At 42.3% G+C, this 27,795-nt stretch overlaps 1 protein-coding gene across 1 annotated transcript in view; it reads left to right on the top strand.

Annotated features, from left to right (window-relative positions):
- Positions 1-9,673: 9,673 nt before the first annotated feature.
- gfra4a (GDNF family receptor alpha 4a) overlaps positions 9,674-27,795 on the top strand; it is a 148,186-nt gene continuing 130,064 nt past the window's right edge. Inside the window, 1 exon segment of the mRNA XM_055057284.1 lies at positions 9,674-10,376. Within this exon segment, the coding sequence (XP_054913259.1) occupies positions 10,334-10,376 (43 nt within the window). The 5' untranslated portion in view covers positions 9,674-10,333.

The following is a 27,795-nucleotide window of genomic DNA, read 5'->3' as shown; positions in this document are numbered from 1 at the left end:
ACATGTTTTTTAAAAATCGCACCACATCTGCCTGTTTAAAAATGCAATGCCTTGGGTAGCTTCAGGGACGCGCACATCTCTTTTTGCACAGGCTACCTTAGGGGAAAACTCACACAGGTTGATGTCTAGCCAGGCACTTTTCTTGCTTTTTTTCTCCCTCCTTCCCTCCCCACCATCCCAACCTCTCAAGTTTATGAGAGATAATGTTGCCAGTGAGTAATTATTGATATCATGAGCAGGAGGAGGAAGCGTTATCTCCTGAAATGGCATCGGGTCCCCCGGCGTCACGTTTAGAGGTCGAATGCATCTCGAGTGTTTTTGAAAGCTGGATGCTTTCGAAAACAGTAAAAAAAATAAGAAAAAAGAAAAAGAAACGTTCCGACACGCTGGCTGCTTTGGAGGTTGATGATCATGTCGCAGATGTCGGTGCTCTCCAAGTGTCTGCGCCCACTAATTCAGCGCAGCATAGGAGCTATTTATATGTACATTTCAGGAATTAATAGTCAAGTTATGTAAAGTCGACTGAATTTGAAAAGTTTAATGTTTTAATACGTCCCATAAAGTATTGAATCACACGGCAATGCGTGCTGCCGCACATCGTACGGCAACGTGAAACGCGTAGCCGCTTATCTCAAACATGCCTTGGGCCGGCTCGTTCAGCTCAACGCCAGGCTGGCCACTTTTCATCTGAATATGTAAGAATGGAGTTAGATTGTGAAAAGCACGTTTTGTGTGTGTGTGTGCGCGATTTCAACTTGAGGTTGAAGGTTGAAATTTTTAGCAGAGATTGTTTCTCTGGTCTGGGGTGAAAACCTTCTGCTGCTTTAACGTCTGCGCTCCGTTACCTCTGCTCTGAAGCTGAGGGCGTCAGACATGAAGGCTTTACATTATTTGTACCAAAGAAGAAAAATAATAACTAACTTAGAATACGATTGGTGTTTATTATAAGATCTACAGCATCTTCATAGCAACAAACATGTAAGTGTGAACGTTCACAAATTTGTCTGCAGTGCATAATTACCTGTTGAAACATTTTAGTTGAATTCATTGATTTATATTAAGCCAGTCAGCGCTTGGAATATTTGTTTATCTTGATAAAATTCTGATCTTTTATTTTCCTCAGGCTACAATTTTTTTTATTTTTTTTTTTTATTTTTCTTTATCTGCATGTGAAAGTCATCTTTTAAAGCTTGCCCGTTTTTTTTATTCAAAAATATTCTGAAGCAAAAAAAAAAAAATCCCCTTCAGAGCCTCATCTGGAGACACTCTTCGAAGAAAGTTTGCTAATATTTTGCTTGGATTTATAAAAAAAACAAACATGATCTTTAACTTCCTGAAGGGACTTTAAAAGGAAATTTTCTTTTATAATTCTGTGTGGGAAAAAAGAAACAAGACCTCTCTCTTCTTTTTGCGTCACGCTAATGAACGGAATAATTAGGTCTCTCAGGCCACTGCTGGAAGAACGTCAGCATTAAACCGTTCCTCCATTTTTGCTTCCTCTTTCAAGAAGGCCTCATAGACTTTGCACATTTCTACTCGTACTTGCTGTACATTTGAAACATACTGCTGCCAACACAAGACGAGTAGCTGAAATTCATCAAAACGAGAGCTGAATCTGCCTTGTAGCATCTGAAAACCTCTGGGGTTTTACATCGACTCTCAATGAGCACGACCTCTTGGGCTGCTGCGGTGGCGCAGGGGTTAAGCACAACCCACATGATGCTGAGTTTACAGAAGATATGGAGTCAACACGTTGGAATGACACATCAAACCATTGTCCTCATATGACTTCCTGTTTTCTGGGACGTTTCCATCAGTTGCAACATCCGGCTGTTGATCACGTGAAAAAGTGTTTCCAACAGGAAGGAGCAGAAACACGTTGCTCTTCACTGAACCGTGAAAGCAACCCGGCAATGAAGAGCAGACGGCGACTGAAAAAGGGCTGCTGTGGCGGAAACGCAAGTCTAGCACCGAGAGAAGCCTTGAGATTTCAAAAAACACAGGAGTGTGTCATCATTTGAGTCTTTTAGAAGGTAACTGAATTCATCTAGGTTGTGTATGTGTGGCGGATTTGTTCTGCAGGTGGTACTAAACCTTGGTATATAAGCAACGTTGTGCAACACTGTTTAGAAAGACAGTTCCACTGTCGGTGAGGAGAAGTTCATAAACTCTAAGCTGCATATCAGACATGTGTTTTTAGTCTGGCTCTGTTGCTGCTACACTGTTTTTAGAGGGATAAGCAACTTTAACAAAAGCATTAACGTCTAAACTGTTTTCTTACTCCACATGTCATTGTGGGTCAAAAACTTTCCACGAATATAAATATTTTGGCTGTTCAAAGCCAAGAAGAGTTTCTGTTTTTCCACTAAAGTTTTTCGGTCAGGAAGAAACCCCGTCTCCTTCTGACAGCGTCGGATTCTGCTTGGTGATACAGTGGCAGCTTCGTGTTTTACCATCCCAGGTTAAAACGCCTGCAAACACATTCAGCAGCAGCTTAAAGCCACACATCAAATTTTAGAAAATCTGTGAAATAAAAAAAATCCAGTACTAGCTTCCAGAGGAACTGCAGCGGTGCTACCCAGGGCTGTGTCTTCTTCCCACTGCTCTTGTTAAGTTAACATGCTTTTTGAAGATCTATGGTTATGTAACTGTGCTACATAATGTGCTGGTGTAAATGTGGAGTTGTGGGGCGTGGCCAGAAGCAGCTTATTTGGAGTTAAAGTGACAGAGCAAGATTCAAATCTCATTATCTTAGACATGGTTAAAAAATATAATAAACTTGTTTTGTGTAGCCAATAGCTCTCGGTTACCTTTAACACCAAGGAGACTGTGAAAATAATAGGAAAGTTCTGGAAATCATCACTTATACACGCCATCCCTGAAGCGGATGCCTAACAGAAAGTCACTTGGTAAAAAGATCCAACAGAGACAGTTGTTCCTTCGCCAGCTGAGGAAGTCTTACTGTTTTCAGAAGACCCTGATGCAGTTCTGTTTGCGAGTCATTGAGTTTGTTCTGTGCTCTTCTCTCGTCGTTTGATTTGCTTTGGTGAGTAAATCTGACATCAAAACGCTGCAGCGAGCAGCTGCAACCACTGACCCCCATCCAGCACACGACAGAACGCTGTCTGCACACGACAGACAGCAAACCAAAGCATCAAAGAGAGCGACAGCACGCAATATGAAGCACAGCGCGCGCTCTAATTTATGCACAAAACTTAGATTACAGAAACAATTAAGTTCACATTGTATTACTTTCCATGTTGCTGCATGTCCAGTATCTCCTCACACACCATCTTGTGAGCTTTCTTTCACAGCTCGACTCAAGGGTTACATTTTCAACTGGTGTGTTTCGCTTTCACACTGCACTCTTTCCCTCAGCCACTTTAGGAAAAACCTCTGAAGAAGACATGAGTGCAACTTCCTTCTTTGCAGAACGGAGGAAGATTTGACATTACACTAAAATGCTCTAAAATGTTTCTATCCAATTACTCTGTTCCAGACTGTGCTTTTAGGATGATTGAAATAGACAAAATTAACTTAAAATAAGCTTTGAGATCTACATTCGACTCCATCCTCATGGAGTTGATAAATATGAATAATAACTGCCCCTTATAACAAATTTAATGGCTCAACGGGACTTTTAAAATTATCCTTTCTCTTAATAAACTTTAATATATTTTTGTAAGGCCCCTGCAATGGAAAGTTCTTTACCCGACTGTGTTTCTATTATCGCTGTAAAAAAAAGAACAGCCTTGACTCTCAGTAAAAAGGTGTAATATGATCCAAGTGTTTTAAATTAAGTATTTTTTCACTGCTTCACATATTCCTTAAAACACGCTCTCAGAGAAAAATAAGCAAGAAGCTTCTCAGTATTTTTCTATGAGGGTTATTGATATGAATCACTCCAATCCCGCTGTACATTTTTTGGAATCTTTTTAAAAATCTTTAAATAGGAAATCTTAACTTTTTGAATACAGAAATATTCAAAAAGTATATTGATATAAGTAATATAAGGTTCTTGATTTTGGAAAAATAAAAGAACCAAACTACCAACTTACTAAAGGACCTCACCAAACAAACAGCTTGTGCCATAACCAATAAATATTGAAGAAACTTTATGATAGAAATCCTGCAGACTACAGTGGAGAGTGATGTACACTCAGCTTTTTCTATTACTGTGAAATATAAAGGGCGCTTACAGATGAGGACAGTTCTCATAAAGGAGACCAGGTGAGCCATTATCACATCCCTTCATGAATACAGCATAAATGAAAGAGTTTGTGTTGCTACTACTGAAAATGTAATTAAAGTTTAGCTTGATCTTTTGCGATGTGTCCTTTAGGAAATAAACTAATCACAAGTTCCATAGAGCACTCCGTATATTGACCAGTGTTGCGCTGCTGTTGAACCCTGTGTTTGTTTTGTTCAGTCCATTTCAATCCACTGAGTCTCTACAGACCATCAAAATGTTGCGTCGCGATCCAAGACGCCTGATCGGAGTCTGTCACGCCGGCGCATTTTGAACCCAGGTCTGAGGGTGAAGCTTTTCGGTACCGATGGACCGCAGAGCCGATACATCAGCGCAAAGCAAAGGTCAGACCGATCTGACCTTGTACAGCCATCTCAAAAAGATGCTCCGGTAGACTGAGATCTGACTGTGAATGTTATCACCCTGCAGTGAACTTCTTATCACATTCAAGAAATCAGTGTGTGACAGTTGACATCATCAAGTCGGGAGTAGCCTTCAGATCAAACAGGAAATGCAGTGACATGATTGTTAATATTCAGGTGCTGTGACGTTTAAATATTCCTGATTATTGCCCACGCCTCCACGCATCCGACCCAACCGTCTCGACGCTACGGCTGAATTACGGACTCATTAGGCCGGGCAACACTTTTCCAATCTGTGATCACAATCTGATTCTGATCAGCCTGCAACAAGCGGGCAGGAGCAGCTGTCTGTGTGGTCTTCAGCTGCCGTATCCCATCTGCTGAATGGTTTGATGATGTGTTGTGCGTTGAGATTGTATTCAGCACTGAAAAGAGTAATCATGGTTCATGCGCCTCCTCTAAATGTGTGAAGTGACTCGGGGTGCTTTCTCTCCAGCCCTGTTCAGTCCGCTTTGATCCAACTCTAGTTCGCTCGGCTAGAATGCACGCTACGTTTGAGGAAGCGAGAATGCGCAATCGAACTTGCAGGCCAAAAACTTTTAAAAAAAGCTAACTCTGGTTTGTGTAGAAACCTCAACCTCGGCTCAGTCGAAGTGAATTCTGGAGCGGTTCAAATGCACATGCGAATGCCAAGTGGACCGGAGACCGCTCCAAAAGCAGGGAGGGGACCACAGCGCAGGGCGTTCCAGGTTAATGCAACCAAAACAAACGTGTGCCTAGCGTTAGCAGGAAAAACGGTTAAACTTTCACCAGAGACAAAGAAGAAATTCTGCAACCACTAAAACCTACATGCGTCAGGTTGCTGCCACGTCATTTATTTATGCTAAACTATAGAACACCTGCACCTAATGAAATGTTGAGCGAGAGCATTTGTTCTCACAAATAAGACTAAGAGTTCAGCCTTGGGCTCCTGCTCAGGAAACAGCCGCTAAACACTGCATAACCGACGTTACACTCATAATTGAATTACAGAAAAAGCTATGTTGAGAGAAACATAGCAAGAGAACGTCAAAAAGTGCAAGACTGAGAGAGAGAGGGTGGCAGACTGAGACATACTAAGTGAAAGGAATGGCAGCAAACAGAAGAGCTGCACTGCAGTCAGCCTTGGGTTATTATCCTGTAACTGTAACTCCGTTGCCCAGCCAGACTTTGTTTGTGCAGAACGGCCTTGGAAGCAGCTCCAGCATCTGATTCAGCTCCGTCCTCGCTCAATAGCAGGACTACAAAGTGACTCCATTGCGAACGTCGAGTCGCACTGAATTGGCTTGATTGTGTAGGTGGTGTAGCGCCAGTTCTCTCACATTCCCCCGCCCTCCTCTCCCTCTGCCCCCCACGTCTCTTCTTCACCCTCTAGATTCTCTCCGTGTGCCTCTGTGAGACTGAGAATCTGTGGAGATATGCTGTAAATTCTAATGAAAAGAAGCAAGGCAGGGGATGGTGTTAAACCGAATACATTAGATAAATTAGCACCTCATGGGGATCGAAAGCCTCTTCAAGGCTGGCGCACGAGACACGTGTCCCATATTGTCTCCCGGGTTGTGACATCAGAGTGGCAAATGCTTTAAATGGCAAAGAATGGAGACGCGCAGATGCAGGAGACATTTCTCCCCGAATAAGAGTGAGATGTGGGGGGGTTTTGGCACACGATGTACATTTGAAGAAGCTCACAGGAAGGTAGGGTTGAGGTGAGGTGAACGTTGGCGTACAGTGTTCTGAAATCCCCAGTAACGATTGCATCGTCCTCTCCTGCCGTGGCAAGTTTGCCCAACAGCAAGGCGGCGAGGTTTCGTTGTTCCTGCAGAGGAGGTTCTCAGGTCATCTGATTCTGGACCACCGCCAAGGAGTCCAACCCTTGGACTCTGTTGCTATTTTTTTCCTCTTCTTGAGTCTACACAGTGCAAGAAGTTCCAAAAATGTGCCTAAAAGTCTCCAACACACATCAGTTACCTTGCCAAGCACAGCTATGTGATAGATTGAGACAAAGTAGTGCACAGTTCTGAAATGGAAAGAAAATTAGACACGAGTCTAAATTGCCCATTTGTATTTACGAAAGACGTCGTATTGCTGAAAATATGGATTTATTAATGCAAATCATTACATTCAGGGGTTTCACTCTATAGTGGCCAAAGATACAGAATCCTCCACCCTTAAATGTTTATTTAGACGATTAGATGAAAAAAATGCAAGGCACTTTTGTCTTGTGCCACTTTTGTGTAAGTCACGCTTCCACTGGATGAAACGTTTCACTCTCCATCTTGTCCTGGTCCATGCTTGGCACCTGGAAGATCTGGAAGAGTGTTTAAATATTATGCTGGCTTTGGAGAAAATGTCTGGACCCTGAAGTAATTGAAAGCATCCGCAGGGCCGCCGAGAAAACCCCACGGATATAAAGACGCCGAAAGACACAGTTTGGCTTTTCAGTGGAGAAATCGACGACAAAGACTGCGGCGGGCTGTGAGGAATTCTCACAAATCCACCCAGACGCATCTCACCCCCTGCAGAGTCTCTACTCTCAGCCCTCCCACTGTCTGAGCAACCAGATCGTCAGAGTCACACTGTCCCCACACTCCCTTTCAAAAGACTAGATGGCTTAAAAGAGGCTTGTGGCGTCTGAGGCTTTTATTTTCTTTTACAAAAAAAATTGGTGTCAATTTTCTTATATTTCCATATCTGGCATTTTTTTTTTATTTCTTCTTTTTACCAACTGCACAAGCAAGCGTTCAGATAAAAGTGTCAATGAGAAGCTGTAAAACTTCCAAGAATAGACTCGAGGAGGGAAAACAACTCCCAACAGGGCCACTGCTCAAATTTTAATTTGTCAGCTGCGAGAGCTTTAACAGCTTGAAAGGAAACTCAGACTCTGGCCGAAACCTGAAAAGTGATGTCAGAACCGAACACGCAAAGCGGCTGTTCGCACACGCGTGCGACTCCGGGCTAATGCGCCTTGATGCATTGACGCGCGGCCTCTCCCGGATCTAAACCGGGATGTTCCGGGCGCGTGGAGCAGAAGATGAGGAAAAAAGTGGGTTACGTCTCAAAATAATCACAGTAAAGATTGCCTAATGCGTCAATCACTGCCGCTGCCCCAAAAACCCAGATGGAAATAGATTACTCTTGGTTTTGTTTTGAAAGGAGAGCGTGAGGACGCTCTGTGGACGGCTTTAGGTTTACATCCCTGCAGAATTGACGTGACGCTTCAGGTGGAATTTGATGCAGGATACAAACAGGAACTCGGTGGGAATTTGAATTTAATGTGAATTTACTTTCATCTATTCAGACAAATCCAAATACACCTAAAGTATAAACTCACATGATGTACCTTTCTTAAGGTGGAGGTATTATGTATTTTCTGGGCACATGGTATCATTTTGCAGCAAAATTGAGCAACTATGTTACCTTCAATCGTTATAAAAATGCTATATATCAAATATGACTTACAAGAAACTCGACTTTGTAATTTAACACCTTGAAATTGCGCCTCTGTCTCTTTAAAAACTCCTGCTCTTTCTGAGACTCAACCTTCAGAAAGTGATCCCAACATGGCTCCTCTATTGACCCTCTGATGACGTCTTTACCATTGTTGCATTGAGAAGTAGCTCCTATAATGAGTTCAGCAGATGCACCGTTCCGTAAGGTGTTTGCTAAATGCTGCTGGCTAGTCTGAAGGAGCTGAGAATGGGAGGACTCTGTGAGTCGAAAGCACAGAAGCTACAGAGGAGGAGCAGCGTGTCCAAGGTGGGGCTAGGTCCACCCAGGCGTTTTGGCATGGAGATCAAAAATTTCTCAAACATGCATGAAAGAATGAGGCATTACTGCATGTATGTCTCTGATGAGGGACCCTCTATTTGGGACGTGTTGTCCTACCTTTTGCACCTTTTACGTATCTGCTGAGGCTTTCCGCGGCGTTTAAGAGTCATGAGTGAGGTCAGACACTGGTGTTGGACAAGAATGCCTTGCTCAAGAGTTTGTGCTCTAATCCATCAGCTTGGTGTCAGGTCTTCATGCAGTACTGCCTGAATGCTTAGTGTCCATTTGGAAGACTCAGTTGGACCTAAACTTTATGGCTGACATTCCCATCATGTCTGCACTCAGGTGTAAGTGATTGAAGCCATGAATCAGAAGTTCATCGTCATCTGGCCTTCGATTTTGAAGACGTTAATAAATAAATCTTTGACAGATTCTCACATTACTCTGACATTTAGCAAATTGATATAATTTTGGTCGTTCAAACGGACCTAAAACTAGATGAGTGTAGTAGAAGAATTTTTATTTTGTGTGTGTGTGTCTGTTTATGTGTGTACGTAAACTTCTGGCTTCAGCTGTACATATTAAGTCAGCGGCCAATGAGGTTCTAGAACAAACTGCCTAAAATTCAAGACTTAAAGACCAATTTCTTTTTTTTTTTTTCTCCAAAACTCATTGATGTTAAGTGTTGCACAATCCGCTTGGAGGAAGAAAAAAAAAGAAAAAAGGTCAAGATGCATCATGAGGTTATTAAAGAACAATCCATAACAGATGAGGCTCTTTATGGTGACACAGTTATGATGTCGCTTCCTCACACATCAAATTATTCAATTTTACTGCAAGTTTCTTTCTTTTCCTTTTTTTTTTTTAAAAAAAAAACAAAACAAAACAAGATGGAATAAAAACAACAACAACTCCACTTTGAGGTGAAAGAGCAGATGAACTGCACTCACAGCCTCCTGCACAGGCTATGCACCATTTTCCAGTTTTGTTATTTCCATTTTATGGCTGTGTGAAATAGGCTATCGATTTCACTCGCCCTGTTTCAACTCTTTGGCCGGGATTGAATTTTTTTCCCCACAGTTTTTTGTATTATCATCATCATCATTATTATTAGTAGTAGTAGTACTATTTTTATTCTAAAGGCGCTGGGGCACCCCATCACCCTCCTCACCCCAAATCCCCCACACCCAGCAGCCGAGGATCACACGGGCTGCCTCTCATTGTCGGAAAGCGCAAAAGAAGAAGAAGGAGAAAAAGAAGAAGAAGAAGAAGAAGAGGTGGGGAGGAATCGGAGGAAAAAGCGACGCGCCAGTGATTCAGTGATTCATCCGCAGTTTCCAGGTGGAGGCGAAGAGGAGAGCAAACAGCCGCGGGACGGATCTGATGAAACAGTCAGGGATGTTCAATAGGCGCAAGACTTGAAACAAAACATCATTTTTAAAATATATATATATATATATTTAATTATGTTTCTTAATTTTTATATATAGCCTACATACAAAAAAAAAACGTTCCCAGCATCTTTGTTGTGAATTTCGGAGCTACAATCGCCTTCAGGACTGGAAATAAAAGGGAAAAGAAAGAAAGAAAGAAAAAGTTTGACTCCTTTAAAGAAAAAAAAAAAAGAAAAGAAAAGATGCTGCTCGGCTCCGCTGCTGTTTTTTCACGCACTGCTGTGGATTTCAGCGTCAGTGGAAGTGGCCAGTCATCACTTGAGAAATAGCTGCGATTCTTCCGCTCTTTAATTTCGCTGCCAATTACAGCAGAAGGACGGGAGCCCTGTTTTTATTTTTTTATTATTTTATTATTATTATTCCTCTTCTTCTTCTTTTTTTTAATTGCTATTATTCTCCTCATCGCGGCGCAACGCCTTGTCTCTTTGGCCGGGATTTGCATCCATCTGAATTCCTCCGTTATGGACTTCCTCGGACTGTACTTTCTCCATCTGGCTCTCATCGGTAAGTTGGAGCGAAAGCGGCCGAACTTGTGCGGGATGAATGCGGGGAGCGGCGGGGAGCCGCGTGGAGCCGCGGGGATGCTCGCTGCAGAGCGGCGGGCTGTCTGACCTGATTTTCGGTCTCGTCTTTGCGCTCATTACGGAGCTTCTTAGCGGCGTCCTTACAAAGTTGGATGCAGGATTTCCCCGCAGAATCAGCCGCCAGTAGAGGAATGAAACAAAATATATGTAAATCTGAGCGCAACCTGCTGTGCGCCCGACAGTTTGAGAGGCTTTATTTCCCCGCTAAGTTGCATTCAGGACACGATGCTCTGCGCGTATTTGGAGGAAAATTACAATTTTTGCATAGTTTTTTTTTTGTGTGTGCTGGATTTTGACACGCGAGTGGGGATAAGTGTGAGTCAAAGTGTCGCTGTGCGTGGGTGTGTGCGCGCGCGCGGATGTCGGAAAAGCGCGTGATGTGAGGCGCGTGTGTGCACCTGCCTCTGCAGGTGATTTAGGTTTCCTGAGCAGAGCTGTGCGCAGCAAGGGGCGGGGGGGTGTGGGGGAGCTGCCTGAGCCAGGGGCGGCTCCAGAAAGTTTGAAAATGGAGCGGCCTTAGCGGCGGGCCGGCTGGTCGTTTTGGCAGTTGGAAAAATCCATCTCAACTACAGGTGCATCTACATAAACAAGAATGTCACGACAAAGTTTGTTGTTGCTTCAGTGATCACAGATTTCTTTGTTTTGCTTTTCTTTTTGTTTATAAAGAAACCGAGCACAACTAGAAGTTGATCCCCTGAACATATGAAAATATGAGGAAAAAAAATCCATTATGTAATTTTAAACAATTTTTGATTTGGAAATGTGAATATTACAATCAAAAAAATCTGAATCAAACGTTACTTTTAGTACAAAAGTGCAGTAGCTGTTTTATGCCTACACAATCACTAGGTGGACTGGCCATCCGATCACTCTGAAAGCAGCTGACTGCTGTCAGGAATAACAATGGAAAGTCTAGTGGAAGGAAACAAAAAATGTGGGGGAAAAGACAAAACGGTCATTAGAGAATAGCCTGGGCCACTTCTGAGGCAGACAAAACCTTAAGAAGCAACTTCCAGGAGAAAAAGGACTGGACGGTAGCCCAGTGCACAAAATCTTTTGTTTTGTCAAATTCAGTTAAAATTTTGTTCCTTGTTTGAAAGCCAAGATCCCAAAATGTGGAGCAAAAGTGGAGAGGCACCAAGTACGAGTTTCAGAGATCCAGACGGTAATGAGTGAAATCCCATCCAACTCCACACCCTGCAGCACCTGACGGCGCCCCCTGCTGACCGGCCGGAACAACCGTGGAGTCACTTAGTGTCCCTACTGAGGCCGACAGGGAATTTCTGGACGTTTGTCAAGCAGGAGATGGGAGACACCTGAGCCAACAATGCAGATGAGCTCAAGTCCTCCATTAAGGAAGCCAAGGCAACGGGCTGAGCCCCTTCGTCTAATGGATTCAAAAGAAACCCGAGCCAAGTGTACAGGTGCATGTTCTACCCAGAACAGGCCCATGCTGTTTTGAAAGGCGCATATTTTTGAGATGAAATTTTGCATTTTGGTTGTTTTATTTAAAAATGTTAAATGTGTGGGAAACTGAACTCTGGGTTTCCGTTCGCTGATGATACTTTTATTGATGATTTGATGGAAAATGTATTTTTGTATAATGTCCAACAATTTTTTTCAGGTGTTGCTGTAAGCAAGGGGCCAGGTGTCTTACAACCAAACTGAAATGTGTTTTCCAGGCACATAGTGCCATCTCATAGCATTATGAGGTTTATATCATATATGGCTTAAAAGAAAGTTGACTTTGTAATTTGACGTCTTGAAATTGGGGTTCTGTCTCTTTAAGAAGCTCCTGCTCTCACTGAAGCTCCACCTTCAGGAAGTCATCACTACATGGCTTCTCTTTTAAAAAACATTTAACAATACTTTTACCAGCATTACACAGAAGTAGCTTCTATAATGCGCCATTGTGTTGCTTCAGCAGATGCGCTGTTTGCTAATTGCTGCTGGCTAGCCTGAAGGAACTGAGTGGGGGAGGGCTGCTCTGTGAGGGGGAACCTCTAGAGCTTGAAAACTGCAGATCTGGTCTGGGGTGGCTGGGTCCAACCAGGCGTTTTGCACTAGTGAATGGTTGCCACAGGAAATTAAAGGGTTTCTCAAACATTCATGAAAGAATCAAGTAATGCTCCGGGTGTGATTTTGATGAGGAAACATTATAACATGAAGTAAAGTTGCCCCTTTAGCCGGACAATGAATAAATAAATGCTGCAACTTACCGACTTGTCCTTCCATGTCCTAATTTTACGTTCCTAAATGAAAGAGGTTGGGTATAAAAACACGAAGGCCGGCTCTGCACCCCCTCTATCCGCCCCTCCCCCGGCTGATGCCCCTGGCGTCTTCACACACGCTCCATGTTTGTGTTCACACAAGAGGCTTTAGTGAACACACTACTGAAAGTTGTGTCCACAAGCAAATCAAACACCGAGTTCATTAGCAGTGACCACAGGAGCGCACATGCACACACACACACACACACACACACACACACACACACACACACACACACACTTGTCGTTACACCTCACTCTGCCCTATTTCCGACGCCCGCGTTGTTCCTGACTTGTCAAATTAATACTTGCTATGAGCTCTGATTTATTTCCCCACCCGGCTTTCCTGGCGCCAAAATCCGCAAACGTTCTCCTCGGGAGAAATAAACCTTCCTGCGGAGAGGCGGCTTCTGCAACCCGGATGTACAGATGGGTGGTGGAGGGGTGGGGTGCAGTCGGGGTTGGAATTGAAAGATTTATAGCCTAAACGATGACAGCTCTGCGTCTCAGACTCCATTTCCCTGTGGCGCGGCTGTGCTTTGATTTGAGCGTCGCTGTTAAGGCAACACCAGGGTGCTCTGGAGACGCACCTTCCCGCAAATGTGACCCTAAACACCCCCAGACATCCAGTCCTCCCCCTCTTTCACATTGCATGTACTACACGGTCTCCCCCCCCCAACTCAGCTGTCAGTCAGGACACAAGTGGAAGCAGTCACTTCCTGTCTCTTCTTTGCAGATTTTCTCACCTTGTCAGTGGGCTGCAGGGGTTATGGGCTGAAAACGTCGAGAGCTACCTGCCGGGGTGCCATGATCCCGTCCATCAGAGATCAAAGCACTTACAGAAAACCTGAGCCTGAAGGTTGCCAGAAAAAATGGTCAGACTGAGAGCAGAGATGTTCTGCAGATAGAGACACGCGGCTCTACAAGTCGGTGCAGTTAACAGAGCATTAAACGCCTCCCGCCGTAATGACCGTCCCGTCTAATGAGCGTCTTCCTCCGGTGGTTCGTCGAGTTGATGTGTGCGAGATCGGCACGTTGCAGCCGCGCGTCATTAGCTCGAATTGCTTGAGTCTTACCGAGGGAACGCATACGCGTATGTGTATTCTTCGGATTTCATTTCAATTGCAGAGAAAATGGTTGGAGTTACAGTGAGGCCCAAAGTGTCAAGTCAAGTTTATTGGTAAAGCGATTTACACCATAACAACGTCAAACAGGAACAACCAGACAAGCAATAAATGTTACATTTCGTCAAATGCCATCATCAATGTCATCAACGTCAAATATGTCGATCAATATTCACTTACTACTAATCAAAGGCAGCTGTCAACAGATGGGGTTTAGCTTTCATTTAAAGGAATTCAGTGTTTTGCGGTTTTCTGGAAGTTTGCTCTGGAAGCTGAAAGCTGCTTGTCCATGTTTGGTTCTGGTTCTGGTTCTCCAGAACCAGAGTCTCAGAGGCCTGGAACTGCAGCAGTTCTCTAATGTATCATGGTGCTAAGGCGGTCAGTATCATCAATGTCACAGTTTGAGATTTATGAAACCGTCGATTTAGTCGCGACACATTAAAGTGGAGCAACTTGGAATTAGATGAGTGGACAGATTTTCGAAAAAGTGGCTCATCAAACCTGACTCAAGGTTTGTGACATTTACATAGTTACAAACAAAGTAGAAAGTTGGAGACAAAGGTCTTAAATAAATTTGATCCAGGGACCACAATACCATCGTATTTTCCATCTCCTGAGGCAGATTTATCCTTATGAAATTTAGTGTTTTAGTGCTAAGCTGTTCAGTGATTTATAAACTAACAGAATCATTTTAAGGTTTATTCTCTGAGCTGCAGGGAAGCAGCGGGGAGCTTTTACAACTGGATGCTCAGTCTTCCTGGTTTTAGTGGGAACGCCAGCAGCAGGTGCAACTTTGTAGCCTCACATTTCACTTCGTTTAATTGTCGTTTGACGCAACAGACCAAAACAAAGCAGTGCAGCAGTTGAGAAGCGAAACGTATAAGCAGAGTTAACTTTTTCCTTTTTGGGAACAGAAATCTCAGAAACTTGTGCTTCTTTTTCCTCAGGAAAATTTTTTATTTTTTATTTTTTTACAGTAAATATCAAAACTGTCAGCAAATGAGAAACAACATAAATCTGGCATTTATGGAAATAAAGACGAACGATGACGTATCCTCTATGTGCGGCGGATACGCCTCCATTACCAATTCTTACTGACCCCTTAAGCAGAGATGTTTGGGAAAATATTCATTATCATTCAATATTTGCTAAGAGAAATCTGCTAAAATCGGGAACAAACCTAGCAAACTGAAAGTCAGCCACAAATCTCTGATCTTCAGTTTGACCTATTTATTTATTCATATATTATATGTATTTTCTTCATACTTATAGCATTAGTGCTTTTGATGTAACCAGTGTTGTGTAGTTTTGTACCCTTGAGGTTAAGTTGAAATAATTTAAAAGCTTTATAAATGCCAGATCCTCTCGGACGTGAAAGCCTGGATCTGACAGCGAAGAGACTTCTCTGCCGTCGACGGCAGAACAGATATGCTGCTGGTTACTGCATCGTGGTAATCGTGCAAACAAAATCCAGCAGAAAGAGGAATTAGAGCATATTTAATAAACGTTGCTGGTAAAGCGATTCATGCCTCAGGAATAGCTCGCGGTGGTTTTTTTGGTGAGTGGCATGAAATGAGATTAAACGTTTCTGATAGCGCGACATCCGAGAACATCTCCTGCCCGGGACGGCGCAGTTTGAGTCCAGGTGATGGATCCCATTTATTCCGCGTGCCTCATTCCGTCTCCGTGTCTCTGCAGTTTGATAAAAGTGAATTTCCAATAAGGCCCACGTTTTATTTATTTATTTTATGTTGTTGTTGTTGTTCTTTTTTCCCCCCGGTTTTTGCTATCAGGAACTGCACCGTTGTCACTTTGAAGAAGTTGTCATTTCACGCATATGCTCTGCGAAAAAAAAGAGAGAAAAAAATAGTCTACTTGGCTGAAATGGTCTGTTTTGTACATTATATTTTTCATTAAGTGGTTGAAAAGAAGGAAATTTCCGTCAGCCAAAACTGCTGTTTAGAGTCGATGCCAAGCAAAACTAAACGGCGTCCAACTCCAGCAACCTGCCAAGTGGTTGGAACGTCCCAGAATATTCTGAGTGCTATCTATAGCAAGAACCACTCTGCACAAAAAGAAAAAAAAAAAAAAGAAAGCTAGAACGGCATTAAAACCACGGTCAGGTAAACATCCTGTAATCTCAGCACCGACACACCAGCTTTTATAGTGGTAAACTTCACTTTGACATTCAACTGTCTTAGAATGTTGAAATTGTATTTTCTAAGAAAAAAAATCATTTGGGAAATAATTTCTTAATATTCATGAGTTTGAAAATGCAATCAAATTCATTCGCATAAATAGTTAATACCCTATTAAACAAACTAAATAATCTATAAGTTCTGGAATAGGAACTGATTCAAACTGCATCCGATTACTTTATATTTAACTTTCTTTCTCCATTTCCATTCTTGCTTTATTTTCATGTTCAGCTTAAATTTAGCAAACTGACTGCAGGTCACGGTTGAGTTAAAGGTCAAAGTTCATTCACACTGTTTTCTCTCTTGCCTTCGTGCATCAAAAACACATTTGATGCGATTCCTGACATGAATAAATAAATTAGTGAAGCAAATGTTACAGAACAGCAACTATTTTAGATTCCTCTTACATAAAAATAAAATAAACATTCATTTAGTCTACGCTCTTTCCTACCAGAGAGCTTTTTGCCCTGCGGGTCAAAACTGGCAAATTCAAACTACACGCAATAAACTCTTATTTTATTTTTTTTGCATATTTCCATTAAACATGCAAAAATTAGTTTATTATTATTTTTATTTTTCTTTGTTTTGCCTTCTTGAAAATAAACAAACACTTTTTTAGTATATATAAAATCCACCAATTTTAATGACCAGAAAACTTAAGAAGGTTTTTCCACTGTTGGCGTTCTGGAAGAAAAAACAGAAAATGTACACATTTTTGAGGTCGTCTGTTTTCCATTTTATTGGACAAATTAGATTATCGATCTTGTCTGGTGGTGAGGGGGGCCGATCAAAATCATGCCGAGGGCCGCGCATGGCCCCCGGGCCACACTTTGGACACCTGTGTTTTTTACTATTATACTCTCATATGTGTAGCTCATATATGCGCAATAACATCTCTACTTTCATAAATACACAAACGTGCATCTGCAGCACATTTGTTCTTTTTATAGTGCATTTTTAATTGCTGCCTGATCTAAGCAGGACTTCCTTTAACGTTTTGTTAGTGCGTTCCATTCATGTCGCTCTGAACATCACAGTGAAGCAGAGTCCAACTGCATGGTGTGAGAATGTCTCCAGGTGGTCAAGCTATTGAATTAGTCAGAATTTGGCTCAAGCTGCCTTCAAATGGAGCCACTTTAAGCACTCTGAATGGCTTTCGTTGACGAGGACATTTTCGTCATCACAGACAAAGCGTCCGCATGAAGTAAACTGGTGTATATGCAGGGATATCAATTTCAATAATTTCCCGGCATATTTTTATGTTGTACTTGGATGGAAAAGCATATGACAGCATTTAACCAAAGCAGTTTTTTTTTTTTTTTTTTAAGTTTCTCGCTCAAAGAGTTTATTAAAGCAAATGGAAATATAACGTAATTAAATGAAAACACTTTATCTACATCGCCCCAACCGGTGGTATTGAAAGGTTATAATTAGAGATGTTCCGACACCTATTTCTCTTTTTAAAGCTCCAGAATAAAATATTATAACAGCACTCAGTATGGCTTTTATAGCCTTTCTGATCTGAGTGGTCATTATTTATTTATATGAGGAGCAGCAGCGACCCTGTTTTAGAGCAGTTGCTCTACAAAAGGGTTTTGATAGAGGCTAAGCCTACACTTAACGCCGCAAAGGTACTGAATGGGTGCGGCTGTTGTTTACTCCACTTAGTAAACAAATAGTTTTGTTCTAAAAGGATATTTCTGATAAGGAACGTATGCGTCACATGGGAGATGGAGGCGGGTTGAAGTAGAAGCAAAGAATACATTTTTCAACATGAAGTTTCGGCGCTGCTTTTTTTGGCCTAAATTTATTTCGCAAAACTGCAATGGAAACACTTTTATGCGAGTCACATGACCAACAACTAAAGGCCCAAACCAACGAAGAAGAAAGCAGGAAGTAGTCGGAGAATGAATAATTTTGACGACTTATGCGAACAAACCTATTCATGTATGATTTGAATTGCCTGTTTTATTCAATAGCAACGTCACAATTAACCAGGTGAAATTGTTCTTTTTCTTTATTAGCGGAACATTGACAAAGCCTTGCACACGTCTGTGATGGAAACGCAGCTGCAGAACGCGATTCAAAATGGCTGACATACAAACTCTTCTTCCCTCAGAAACCAGCCAGCCAGATTAGCGTCATCAGGACAACCTGCCATTGTGCAGAAATGCAGAAACGATTAGACTGATGTATCTGTACATTTCCAGCTACAATAATGCAGCTTTAATTATGTTTAAATGCAGGCAGCTTCAAACTGAAAGCCTTTTTACGTTGGGCAGGTAATAGTTTATGGGAAAAGTGAAAGAAAATCCTCAGACCACAAAGTTTAGCCCTGCACCTAATTAACTCTCGCACAGAGCCGGCCAGCTTAACCCGCCTTCCCTCTCGCATTCAGGCGAGCCCAGTGGCCTGCAGCGCAGCTGAACCCCGCTCCTTCTGTTCCCGTCAGCAGTTATTTAGCCTAATCGCCATGCGTTACACGAAAAGGCATAATTTCGCTTCTTGCACATTTGGTAACCTTGAATTTTGACAGATAACATTAGGGGCTTTCGCAAGCATGCACTTTATGCATTTATTCAAACAAATAAGACGCCTCCTTCACACTCTCCCTCGGAAAATGTTTAATTCATGATCATCCCTCTCTTACATCAGCTCCCCAGCAGCAGGTGCGGCATCGCGTCGCTTCGTGATACTTACCCCTGCGCCTTTGCGCTCTTCAGACAGAGCGAATGTTGTCAGAGAATTAGAGGAGCAAACGTGGAAGAGAGGGGAGGGGCGGATGCAAAGGAGCTGTGTGACAGTTTGAGGTGCTTTTCCTTTTTCGATGCGACACTGATGGCGTCATGGGCTTTAAAGTTGGAGGAGATGTATATCCTCTGCAGAGTGGCACGCCCCGACTCCACTGCTCTTCGGATTGCGCTTGTGTCGGCTTAATTTTAAGCCTGAAATTTACTGTCAGCCCTTTTAGAATCCACTTTAGTGTTTGTGATTGTTGTCAAGAGTGGGAAATGTATGCTGCTCTAGATCCCTAAAAAAAAGGAGATAATAGGATATTTGTCACCAGTCTGCTCCCTGGATCTTCACTTTACCTGATAGATTTACTCCACTGAATCTACAGCGCAGGTCAAAGGTTTCCACACGTCATGGTGAAGAAGGTAATGTTAATACTCTGAAGTGTAATTTAAACCAGTTTTACTAGAATAGAGTGATAATATAGTATATAATTTTAGAAAGTTTCAACACTTTTGGAAAAAAATTTGGCGTTAATGTGATTTTTTTTTCTCTCAAAATTCAACAAACAGGCTAAAACAATGTACCTTCACACCTGATAAGATTTGGACAAATGCCATGTTTGCATGTTTGACCAGTTTTCCTGTGAGAACTGGTAGATTATTCCAAACTGGCTACTTTTTGTTGTTTTTTTTTTTCTTGATATTTATAGCTGGCTGTGCTGCTGCTTTTCTCCACTGCCGCTGTATGCAAAAAAGCAAAAAAAAAAAAGAGAAAAAAGAAAGAAAGAGCAGAAGGGTGTAATTACAGGCCATCGGCAGTGAAGAAAAGAGTAAAATTGAGGCTCTAAGATGGAGATAAACATGGCCTGTGACAGAGGGAAGCAAACTAATGCTGGCAGGGAGGATTTTGTGGAGAGGGGGAGGACTGAAATGACAGTGCTCCTTATTATGTTAAAACCCAGTCATTTTCACCGGCTTTTGTTGAGGGACGATTATGTCACAGAGACAATTACCCTACCCTTGCCACGCTGAAAGGATATGGCATTTACCGCCACTGTATTCCATCGCAAGACATTTAACTTTGTTGTAAAAAGAGGCTGCAAAAAGTGAGAGAGCCTAAAAGGCTTGCAATTAATCAGAGAAAGAGAAAGTTTTGTGAGTGGCGGGGACGGTCGTGTCAAGTCGACTTGACAAAAGGGAACGAGAGGCGGTGATGAAACGAGCCGGGTGAAACTTCAAGAGCCTTCGTGGAGCGCCGCGGCTGCTTGAAGCCACAAGTGTGTCTGCCGTGGACAATGAGGGACTCTCCGGGGACCTGCGGCGTCTCGTTGCGGCTGCTGCGAGCCATTATTCAGGCCCGTACATTAAAGGCTCCTATTATTCCACCATTTTGTTGAGAGTGGTACTCCACATCATTTGACATGATCCTGTGCATTAATCACACATGGCTGCTTGTCGGTCTGAGTAACGAAGATTATTTCTTTCTCGTTTAGTAGCTATTTGAAGCCATTTTAAACTCTGAGCCGCTTTAGAACGTATGCTAGGTGTTGATATATGTCACGGTTCAGTGGGGCCTCACAAACCGAAGCACAAAAACACCTTTGTTTCCAAAGAGACACTAAGGTAAGCATGCAACAAACTGTGAGTTAAAGAATCCATAGCTTGCTCAGAACATTCCAGTCCAGGTTTTATGGTTGTCTGAACCTGTTATCTTGTGTCCGCCTGCCACTGCGAGGTCTTAATCAAACGTTTGTTCTCAGTCTATTTAAAGTTTGCAGGCTTTTTTACAATAACATAGTTCTTTGCGACGAAATAAAAATACATTTGTTTTACACAAAACTCCAAACGTGAAAAACCAACTTAAGAAACAAACGTGCATTTTTTTCAAGCCATAAATCATTTTATCCAGACTACAAAAAGTCCTTCTGTGCTTCTTGGAACACTGAACTCTTTTGCGGTTCAAATGCGTTATGTGGATGCACGCAGACTGGAGACCGCTCTCAACGCTGACTGTCGCTCAGGGGCATTCTGGGTAAATAGGACCAATAAGGAGGTGAACAAGTCTTTTCAATTAGTTTGGACCATTGGACACAAGGCAGTGGGAAAACGAAATGCACCGAATAAAAATGGAGCAAATGTTACAATATCTGTCCCCAATATCACCGACTCTACAGGTCCGTCAGGGGTGAAAACACTATCAGACCAGACCTGGGCATGTTTTAGTCCACCAGCCATCTTTGACTAGGCCACATAGGTTTGTAGTGAAAGGGTAACTCCCCTTACTTTGCAATATATCGATGCATAATGCAGAGTTTTTAGCACAGCGAGGACTAATGAATGTTTCTTTACTGAAATCATCAGTAAAGACGATTTCTTTAGTGTGGTGAACACAAAGCAACAGGATTTTATTTTACAAAGCCCCACTCAGCCAGGCCCGCAGCAGCCAGGACTAGCTTTGTAATTACGCAGTAAATTACAAGACACGGTAAGCCATTCTCAGATGTGGAGCTTATCAGGGACTGCTTGGTGTTGTCCCCCTCGCTAAGATGACACTTTGTTCCAAGGAAAGACAAAATGAATCGAGTACATCGGACCTTAAAAGCAAAGTTTAGTGAGAGGAAGGACAAGGACATCCCAGAGCAGATAGCGGACATGGCCTTTGCTGTCGATGCGACCGCACTAATGAATGAACTAAATGCTGAGCTGGAAGGCAAGGGCCTCTTTGCACCCGACACGTACAGCCTGGTGATGGCTTTCATGGGAAAGTTAAAGCTTCTCTCAAGTCAATTGGAGGGCAAAATTCTCACTCATGCCAACACAGCAGGAAGTCACACTATTAGACATGTTTGCCTCACTGTTAGTTATCGCTGTGAATTACGGCTGTCGTGCTATGTGAAGTTGTTAAAACGTTGCCAAAACTGAGATCTGTAAACTTTTTGTGGATTAAATGCAATCTATAAAGACCACGTCTCTACAGCTGGGATAGACAGAGAAAGGCACTGGTTTTGATGAATTAATTTTATGGATTTTAACACGATTCATCTTTTCAGCTGGAACCTTTGTGTTTGCATGATAACTTAAAATGACCGTGAGACTTTCCATTCTGATTGGTCATTTTTGAAGGTCAGTTTTGTTTATGGAGAGATCATAACCAGGTCCATTTGTCGTTTCTGCTATGTGTGGATTTCACTTCCATTTTATTTGTTTTTAAACTTGTCTGGTTTTATTTTCTTGTTTTGTAATTGGGTTAAATGTTCTTTGAGGGTTTGAGAGAGTAAACTTGCATTATTATGCTGTTGTCAATAAATTACTTGAAAACAATCTCAAAACAACAATATAATCATTTATCGCAATTATTTTAGCGACAATTTATCATCCAGGAAGATCTGTTACTGTGGCAGGCCTTTGTGTAATAGCACCTTACACCAATCTGATGATCCAGAGACCTAAATAACAGATTAAAAACAAAAAACATTGTTGTTGTTGAGCTGATGTATCCATTTATTCAAAAATGTAGCGACAGAAAGGGTTTTTTCCATTGAAAATGTTGCTTATTTTATCAATATATACTTTGATAAACATGCAAATAATAACTACAGATGCCGAAATTAGCAAAAAACAACATTTTAATGATGTACCACCACCTGTGTGTTTTCAGTTTTCTTGAGACTGAAGTTGCCGACCCGTTACCTTCAGCACCGTGGGACAAGTTCAAACCCTGATTTGAGGTTTTATAGGAAAAGGAAAACACTAGAGGGAATCTGCTGAAGCCAAGATATAATTCAGAATTCCAAAATACCGTATCATAGAACAGTGTCACCCATTTAGGTCAGGTCATTTTACAGGCCTAGTTCTTCTACTTGTCTAATTTTTCCCTATAAACTCCTGGAAAATGAGAACGGAGCGCACCGTCTGGAGCTGGGCTCAGAAGCGAGATGACATGCCTCCTTTTCACAGGAGCCCGGGAACAGGGCAGCTAATTGGGCTCTAATCAGTCGCCGCGGCTCCTGGCGAGGTGCCGTTCCGCTCAGTCTGTTGGGATAGAAATAGAGGAGCGGTGTGAAATCAAGACTCAGGAACGGGGTTCGGGGCCAGGCTGTCAGCTGACTGGAGCGACGGGAGGCAGAGGAAGCCTGGGGATGTGTACGAGCGCGCCAAATCGCCGCGGGCGATCCGTCCAGACGCTCTCAGATATGTGCCAAGTAGCATTTACATGAGCTAATGAAAGATTTCTCAGCTCAGTGCTTTTAAACTGTTTCCACTTTGTATTCTGTTGCGGCTACTTTTTAAAAAACATTTTTTTACTTTCGCTCTTTGTTAACATGTCACCCATAAACGAATGAGCTGAAAAGCATTTGCTGAACATTTTCCTGCTTACTTTACGACCAGCTGATTCTATTTCTGTTGAATCTACTTGGATGCAGCGTGTTGTGGAGTTTTTGTCATTTGAAATGAGTGTCGTTTTTAGTGCCACAGGTGGTTATGCGTTCTCTGTGACCCTGTTTGTTCTCAACCATATCATTACATCTTGTGAATAACAGCGTTTCCCCTGACATGCGGGGCATTTGGAGCTATAAGTGGAAGAACGTGCTTCAGAGAAAGCGAGGTTTCGTGCATCATCCGTGGGTTGTTTCTCCACATACGTGCAATTTGAAGCACGGATGTATAATCATTTCTAGAACTGGGAGCCGCAATGAAGGTAATTGTCTCGGAGAGGTTCGTGGAGATTAAAACCCGGGAGTGAAGTTTCATCGGTTTAGAGTTTTGATTGCGAACTGGAAGGAACAGAAAGTAAATTGCAGACATGATTTATGGAAAGTCAACAATTAAACGGTGAGATGAAAGAAAAGAGAAAAAAAATAACCCTCGTCTCCCGCAGCTCAAAACTGGCAGTGCTTAATCCCAAAGTCAACATGTGACGCAACTAAAGAAGTTTGATGTGATAACATGTCTAATGAAGGCTTTACCGTACATAACACGTCTCTTCAAGCAGGGAATACATGGACGTTCAGGAGGTGCTGAGTTGGGTTTTCATCAGAGCTGACAATAAAACGGGGGGCAACCCAGTCCCACCCGTCACAGTGGAGCGTCTTCCTCAGGCTAAGCTGATGAGTCCTGCCTCCAGGATCGTGTTAATCCAGCAAATCTTAAAGCAGTTTTTAAACGCAGGAGATTTTTACGGCGATTTGGCAGACAGGTTGCTTGACTATCGTTAAAATGGGACAGCAAAATGGACGTGTTAGACGTTGACCACGTGTTGGTCCACTCCGCTGAAGTCTTGTCGGGCTGCAACCACAAGCGTCAATGTATTTCATTATGTGACAGACCAACAGAGAGCAGTGCATCATTGGTCTTTTCTTGTCCTGCTAGGAGGCAAACGTTCACTCCGGTCTGAAGCGTCTAACAGGTTTTCTTCCCTGTATTTAGTTTCATCCATCAACTCTGACTGGCTTCCCTTTATCTGCTCATGAAAACACGGCGCAGGCACGCTTCTTCTGCTGCGGGCGTGATGTGTTCAGGGGCACGCACACGTCTAATTCTAAGCCACACACAGCGACTATGAACTTACATTCGAGTTGGACCAGAACCGGCCGGTGGCAACATTTCTGAGGCGTGGATCTCCGTTGCCAGCTCGACTGTCTTGTAGATGTGCCATATTTATGTAAACTCCTCCTCAACGTGTCTGCTGCTCCCCCGTCTTTGTGATGCCGCACACAGACACGCTGCCATAGCAACCGACTGAGCACAGCTTCACTAGTGCATCAGCTTTCAACGCCACCAAAACGCGCAAACTACTTCCACACAAGAAACAGAGAGCATTCAGTCCGTTAGAGTATTGTTTCAAGCTAAATGTTTATTTTGTGATTATTGATGAGTGATCAATAATCACAGCGGTGGTTGATTAGCTCATTCAAACACCCGCTCTACTTATGATCTACTGGTACCTCAACCTCAGCACATCTATTTCTGCAGCACATCTATTTCTGCAGCACATCTATTTCTGCAGCACATGTACATGTTAAGATTGTCAGAGTCAAGCTAGCATAACTGACCACCCGACCTCTCTCTTGGAAATTTTATTTTTTTCACTTAACCTTTTCCTAACCTGTGAAATGTAATGTAGTACTTTGGTATCTAATACTAGTGTTGACGGTTATCGTTAAAGCACTGTGTCCCTTTTTTTTTGTATATATTACGATTTAGGATGTTATGTTGACAGCTAAAAACAAGGCCAGTCATCATTAGGTGAGCAGTTTTTGTGCAGTGTGTCTATGTTTCAAAATTTATTTCTTTCTCACAGTTTTGCGCTACTTTGTGTTCTATCACATAAAACCCAAAGCCGAAGTATGCGGCTGTGATCTGACCAAACATAGAAACTTTTGCAAGCCAGTGTGTTATTGCATGCTGGAATATTTTTTTTTTTCAAAAAGATGAAAATGAAGACCAAGAATAAAAACCCCAATCTTATTTTACAGCGTTCAACTTTTCACATGCACCATCCCCTTTCTCTTTAGAGACAGACTTTAGAATTAATCGCACAATTATGTGTAAGGCAGGGAAGCTAAGTAACACGGGAGAGAATGTAAATAGGATTCTGTGGCAGTGAAAGATACAAAGTGGTCTAATTAAATCCCTCTCGATGTGAATTTAATTTCCCCAGGCCTCATGGCATCCTGTCAGTGGCAGGAGAGCCTCCTCTCTTTGTCTCCGTCTCAGCAAATTGCAATTAGGGAGTGGGTGTATCGTGGCGTGCTAGTCAATCACGGTTAAAGCTTGCGTTTAAGAGATGAAAGTGGCAGTATATTGACTTCGGTCCTTTCACTGGGTCTTATTTGAAAGCAATGGACAGTTAACAGTGATATCGATTCTTGCTCTATATGCTTGTTTTGTGTTTAGAAAAGGGCCATCGGAGGTCACGGAGTTCCTTAAATATTGATATCCGCCATAAGCTCTTTGCACTAGGGCAAAATCTCCCATCAGCCGACCTGTTGCTGTGGTTTACGTGTCATTTCACGACACGAAGACTCGTCCCTTTTTCCATCACCGATCATTGTGCTACGAGAAACTGCTAACTCGGCGCTTCCAGGCTTTCATCTTGTTTGTTAAGCCGCTTTAAGATTAGAAATGCGATCAGCAGCAACAGGAAACGCTCCTGTGGAAGAGGAACAAAAACACCAGCAACTTTCTCACGTGGAACAATGGAAATAAGTTGGACAAGTTTAACAAGCCAATTACAGGCTTCCCACACATCTTTCATGTTAATTTTTTTTAAAAAAATTTCCAAACAAAAAAGGAAAATCATAAATCATATTTGGTAATTTTGTACAGGAGTGTTTAACTGCTGGAGGTAGGAAATGAATACAGGAGCAGAATCTCATTAAAACGTCAAACTTTGTCGATATGGTGAGATTTAAAGCTTGCAGAAAGGAAAAAAGATCCTCTCGTTAACAAGATTTATATCCAAAAATAAACATATATTACCCAAATCTATTCCTGTTTAATTAAAGCGGTCATAACAACAGGACGACAACGACTTCTGGGATGTTTGAGTGTCGCCCAGAAGAAACAGACTGAAAAGTTGGAGGATCAGACGGAGCCACTTCCAGTTTCTCTACATCTTTCCAAACTAAAGAAACAGGAGTGTCTTGTTAAAACGAGAGTGTTCTTGTTTCTACAGGGTTTGTGCGTCTTTAGCTTTTTCGCTTCAGCAGGTTTTGTATCTCATTTGATGTTAAGCGAGATACTGCTTCTGAGTTTATTTCCTAACGATCTGGCAGTTAAAGCTCTTCTGTAAAGGTCAACGTTTTTCAAATTTGGTGAATTTTAGCAGTTTCAAAACTTGGAAATTTATGACTTTTGAAACTCGGACATTTCCACTTTTTTTTTTTTTGTGGTTTTTGTAGAAAATTTGAGATTTTTCAAACTGAGAAATTTCTTCTCCTTGATTTCTTTTTAGCAGAGTTGAATTCTCGTTTTGTTCCACCTATAATGGCCCTAATATGCTATTGTAGTGGACTGTAGTTTTAAAACATTGGCTCTGATTTTACCCAATCGCTAATATTTGGCATGATGTACCAAGCTTACGTGTGAACAACCCGGTTTGGATTAGTGGCATAACATCTTTGCAAGCAATAAAACATCTCAAAGATTCCTCTTGCTCTGAGGAATATGTTGAGAGGCACGGCCAACGCAGACTGAATGACCTTGTTCACTTTTTCTGCTGCCTTTGCCAAACTACAAACGTATCTCGGCAGACCACCGTTATAGAAACAGCGTACAAAGTTGACATCACTCACATTTTGATTGGGTTAGTTGAAATCAAACACAAAGGGAGAAATCAGTGAAGGTCAGTGAAGGGAGATGAGAATTGAGCAGAACTGCATAGGAAAGCAACAGGAAAATTACTTTGAATTTACTGCAGATGTTTCTGGGGAGGAAAAGCTGTAAAGATGGAAACTGTAAAGAATACATATATATATAAACATCACATGGATGGGTCAACAATAAATGGGTGCAACATTTAAATGACCAGGCATACAAGATAATTACCAAACTCTCTTCTCTTTGTCAAAAGAGCCAAACCTGAAACTGGAACCCCAGACTTCCTCAGACTAATGAGCGCCCCTCAAACCAGGAACAGGAAGCCAACAGACAGAAGGTCGGAACAAAATTACAAGACCTCCCAAGCGTTCGCTGACTTGCCTTCGTCTCGCAGTCTTTTTTGGTCTAATTGGCTGCTTTCAGCGTCGGTCTGTTGCCCCCGGCGTCCATGTTTCCATGTGATCCTGGGTGGTGGCTGCGCTTGGCTTCAGGGTTTGCTAATGAAGTGTGACCCGACCGTACAGCCACTGATCTGAGGTCAATCACTATCCCACCGGCACAGATTTCATTTATTTGATAATCCACCACATCATTTCTCCACCGGCTCCAGAGGAGCAACAACACTCTGGTTAGAAGAATCCTGGCTGTTCACTCATCAAAGCTGACGTTTTTTTCCCCTCTCTCTTTTTT

The sequence above is a fragment of the Poeciliopsis prolifica genome, unplaced genomic scaffold, assembly GCF_027474105.1.
Source record: "Poeciliopsis prolifica strain line A6 unplaced genomic scaffold, Auburn_PproV2 SCAFFOLD047, whole genome shotgun sequence".
Taxonomy (NCBI): domain Eukaryota; kingdom Metazoa; phylum Chordata; class Actinopteri; order Cyprinodontiformes; family Poeciliidae; genus Poeciliopsis; species Poeciliopsis prolifica.
The sequence above is the reverse complement of the archived record's forward strand: the minus strand, read 5'-3'. Positions and strand labels throughout refer to the sequence as shown.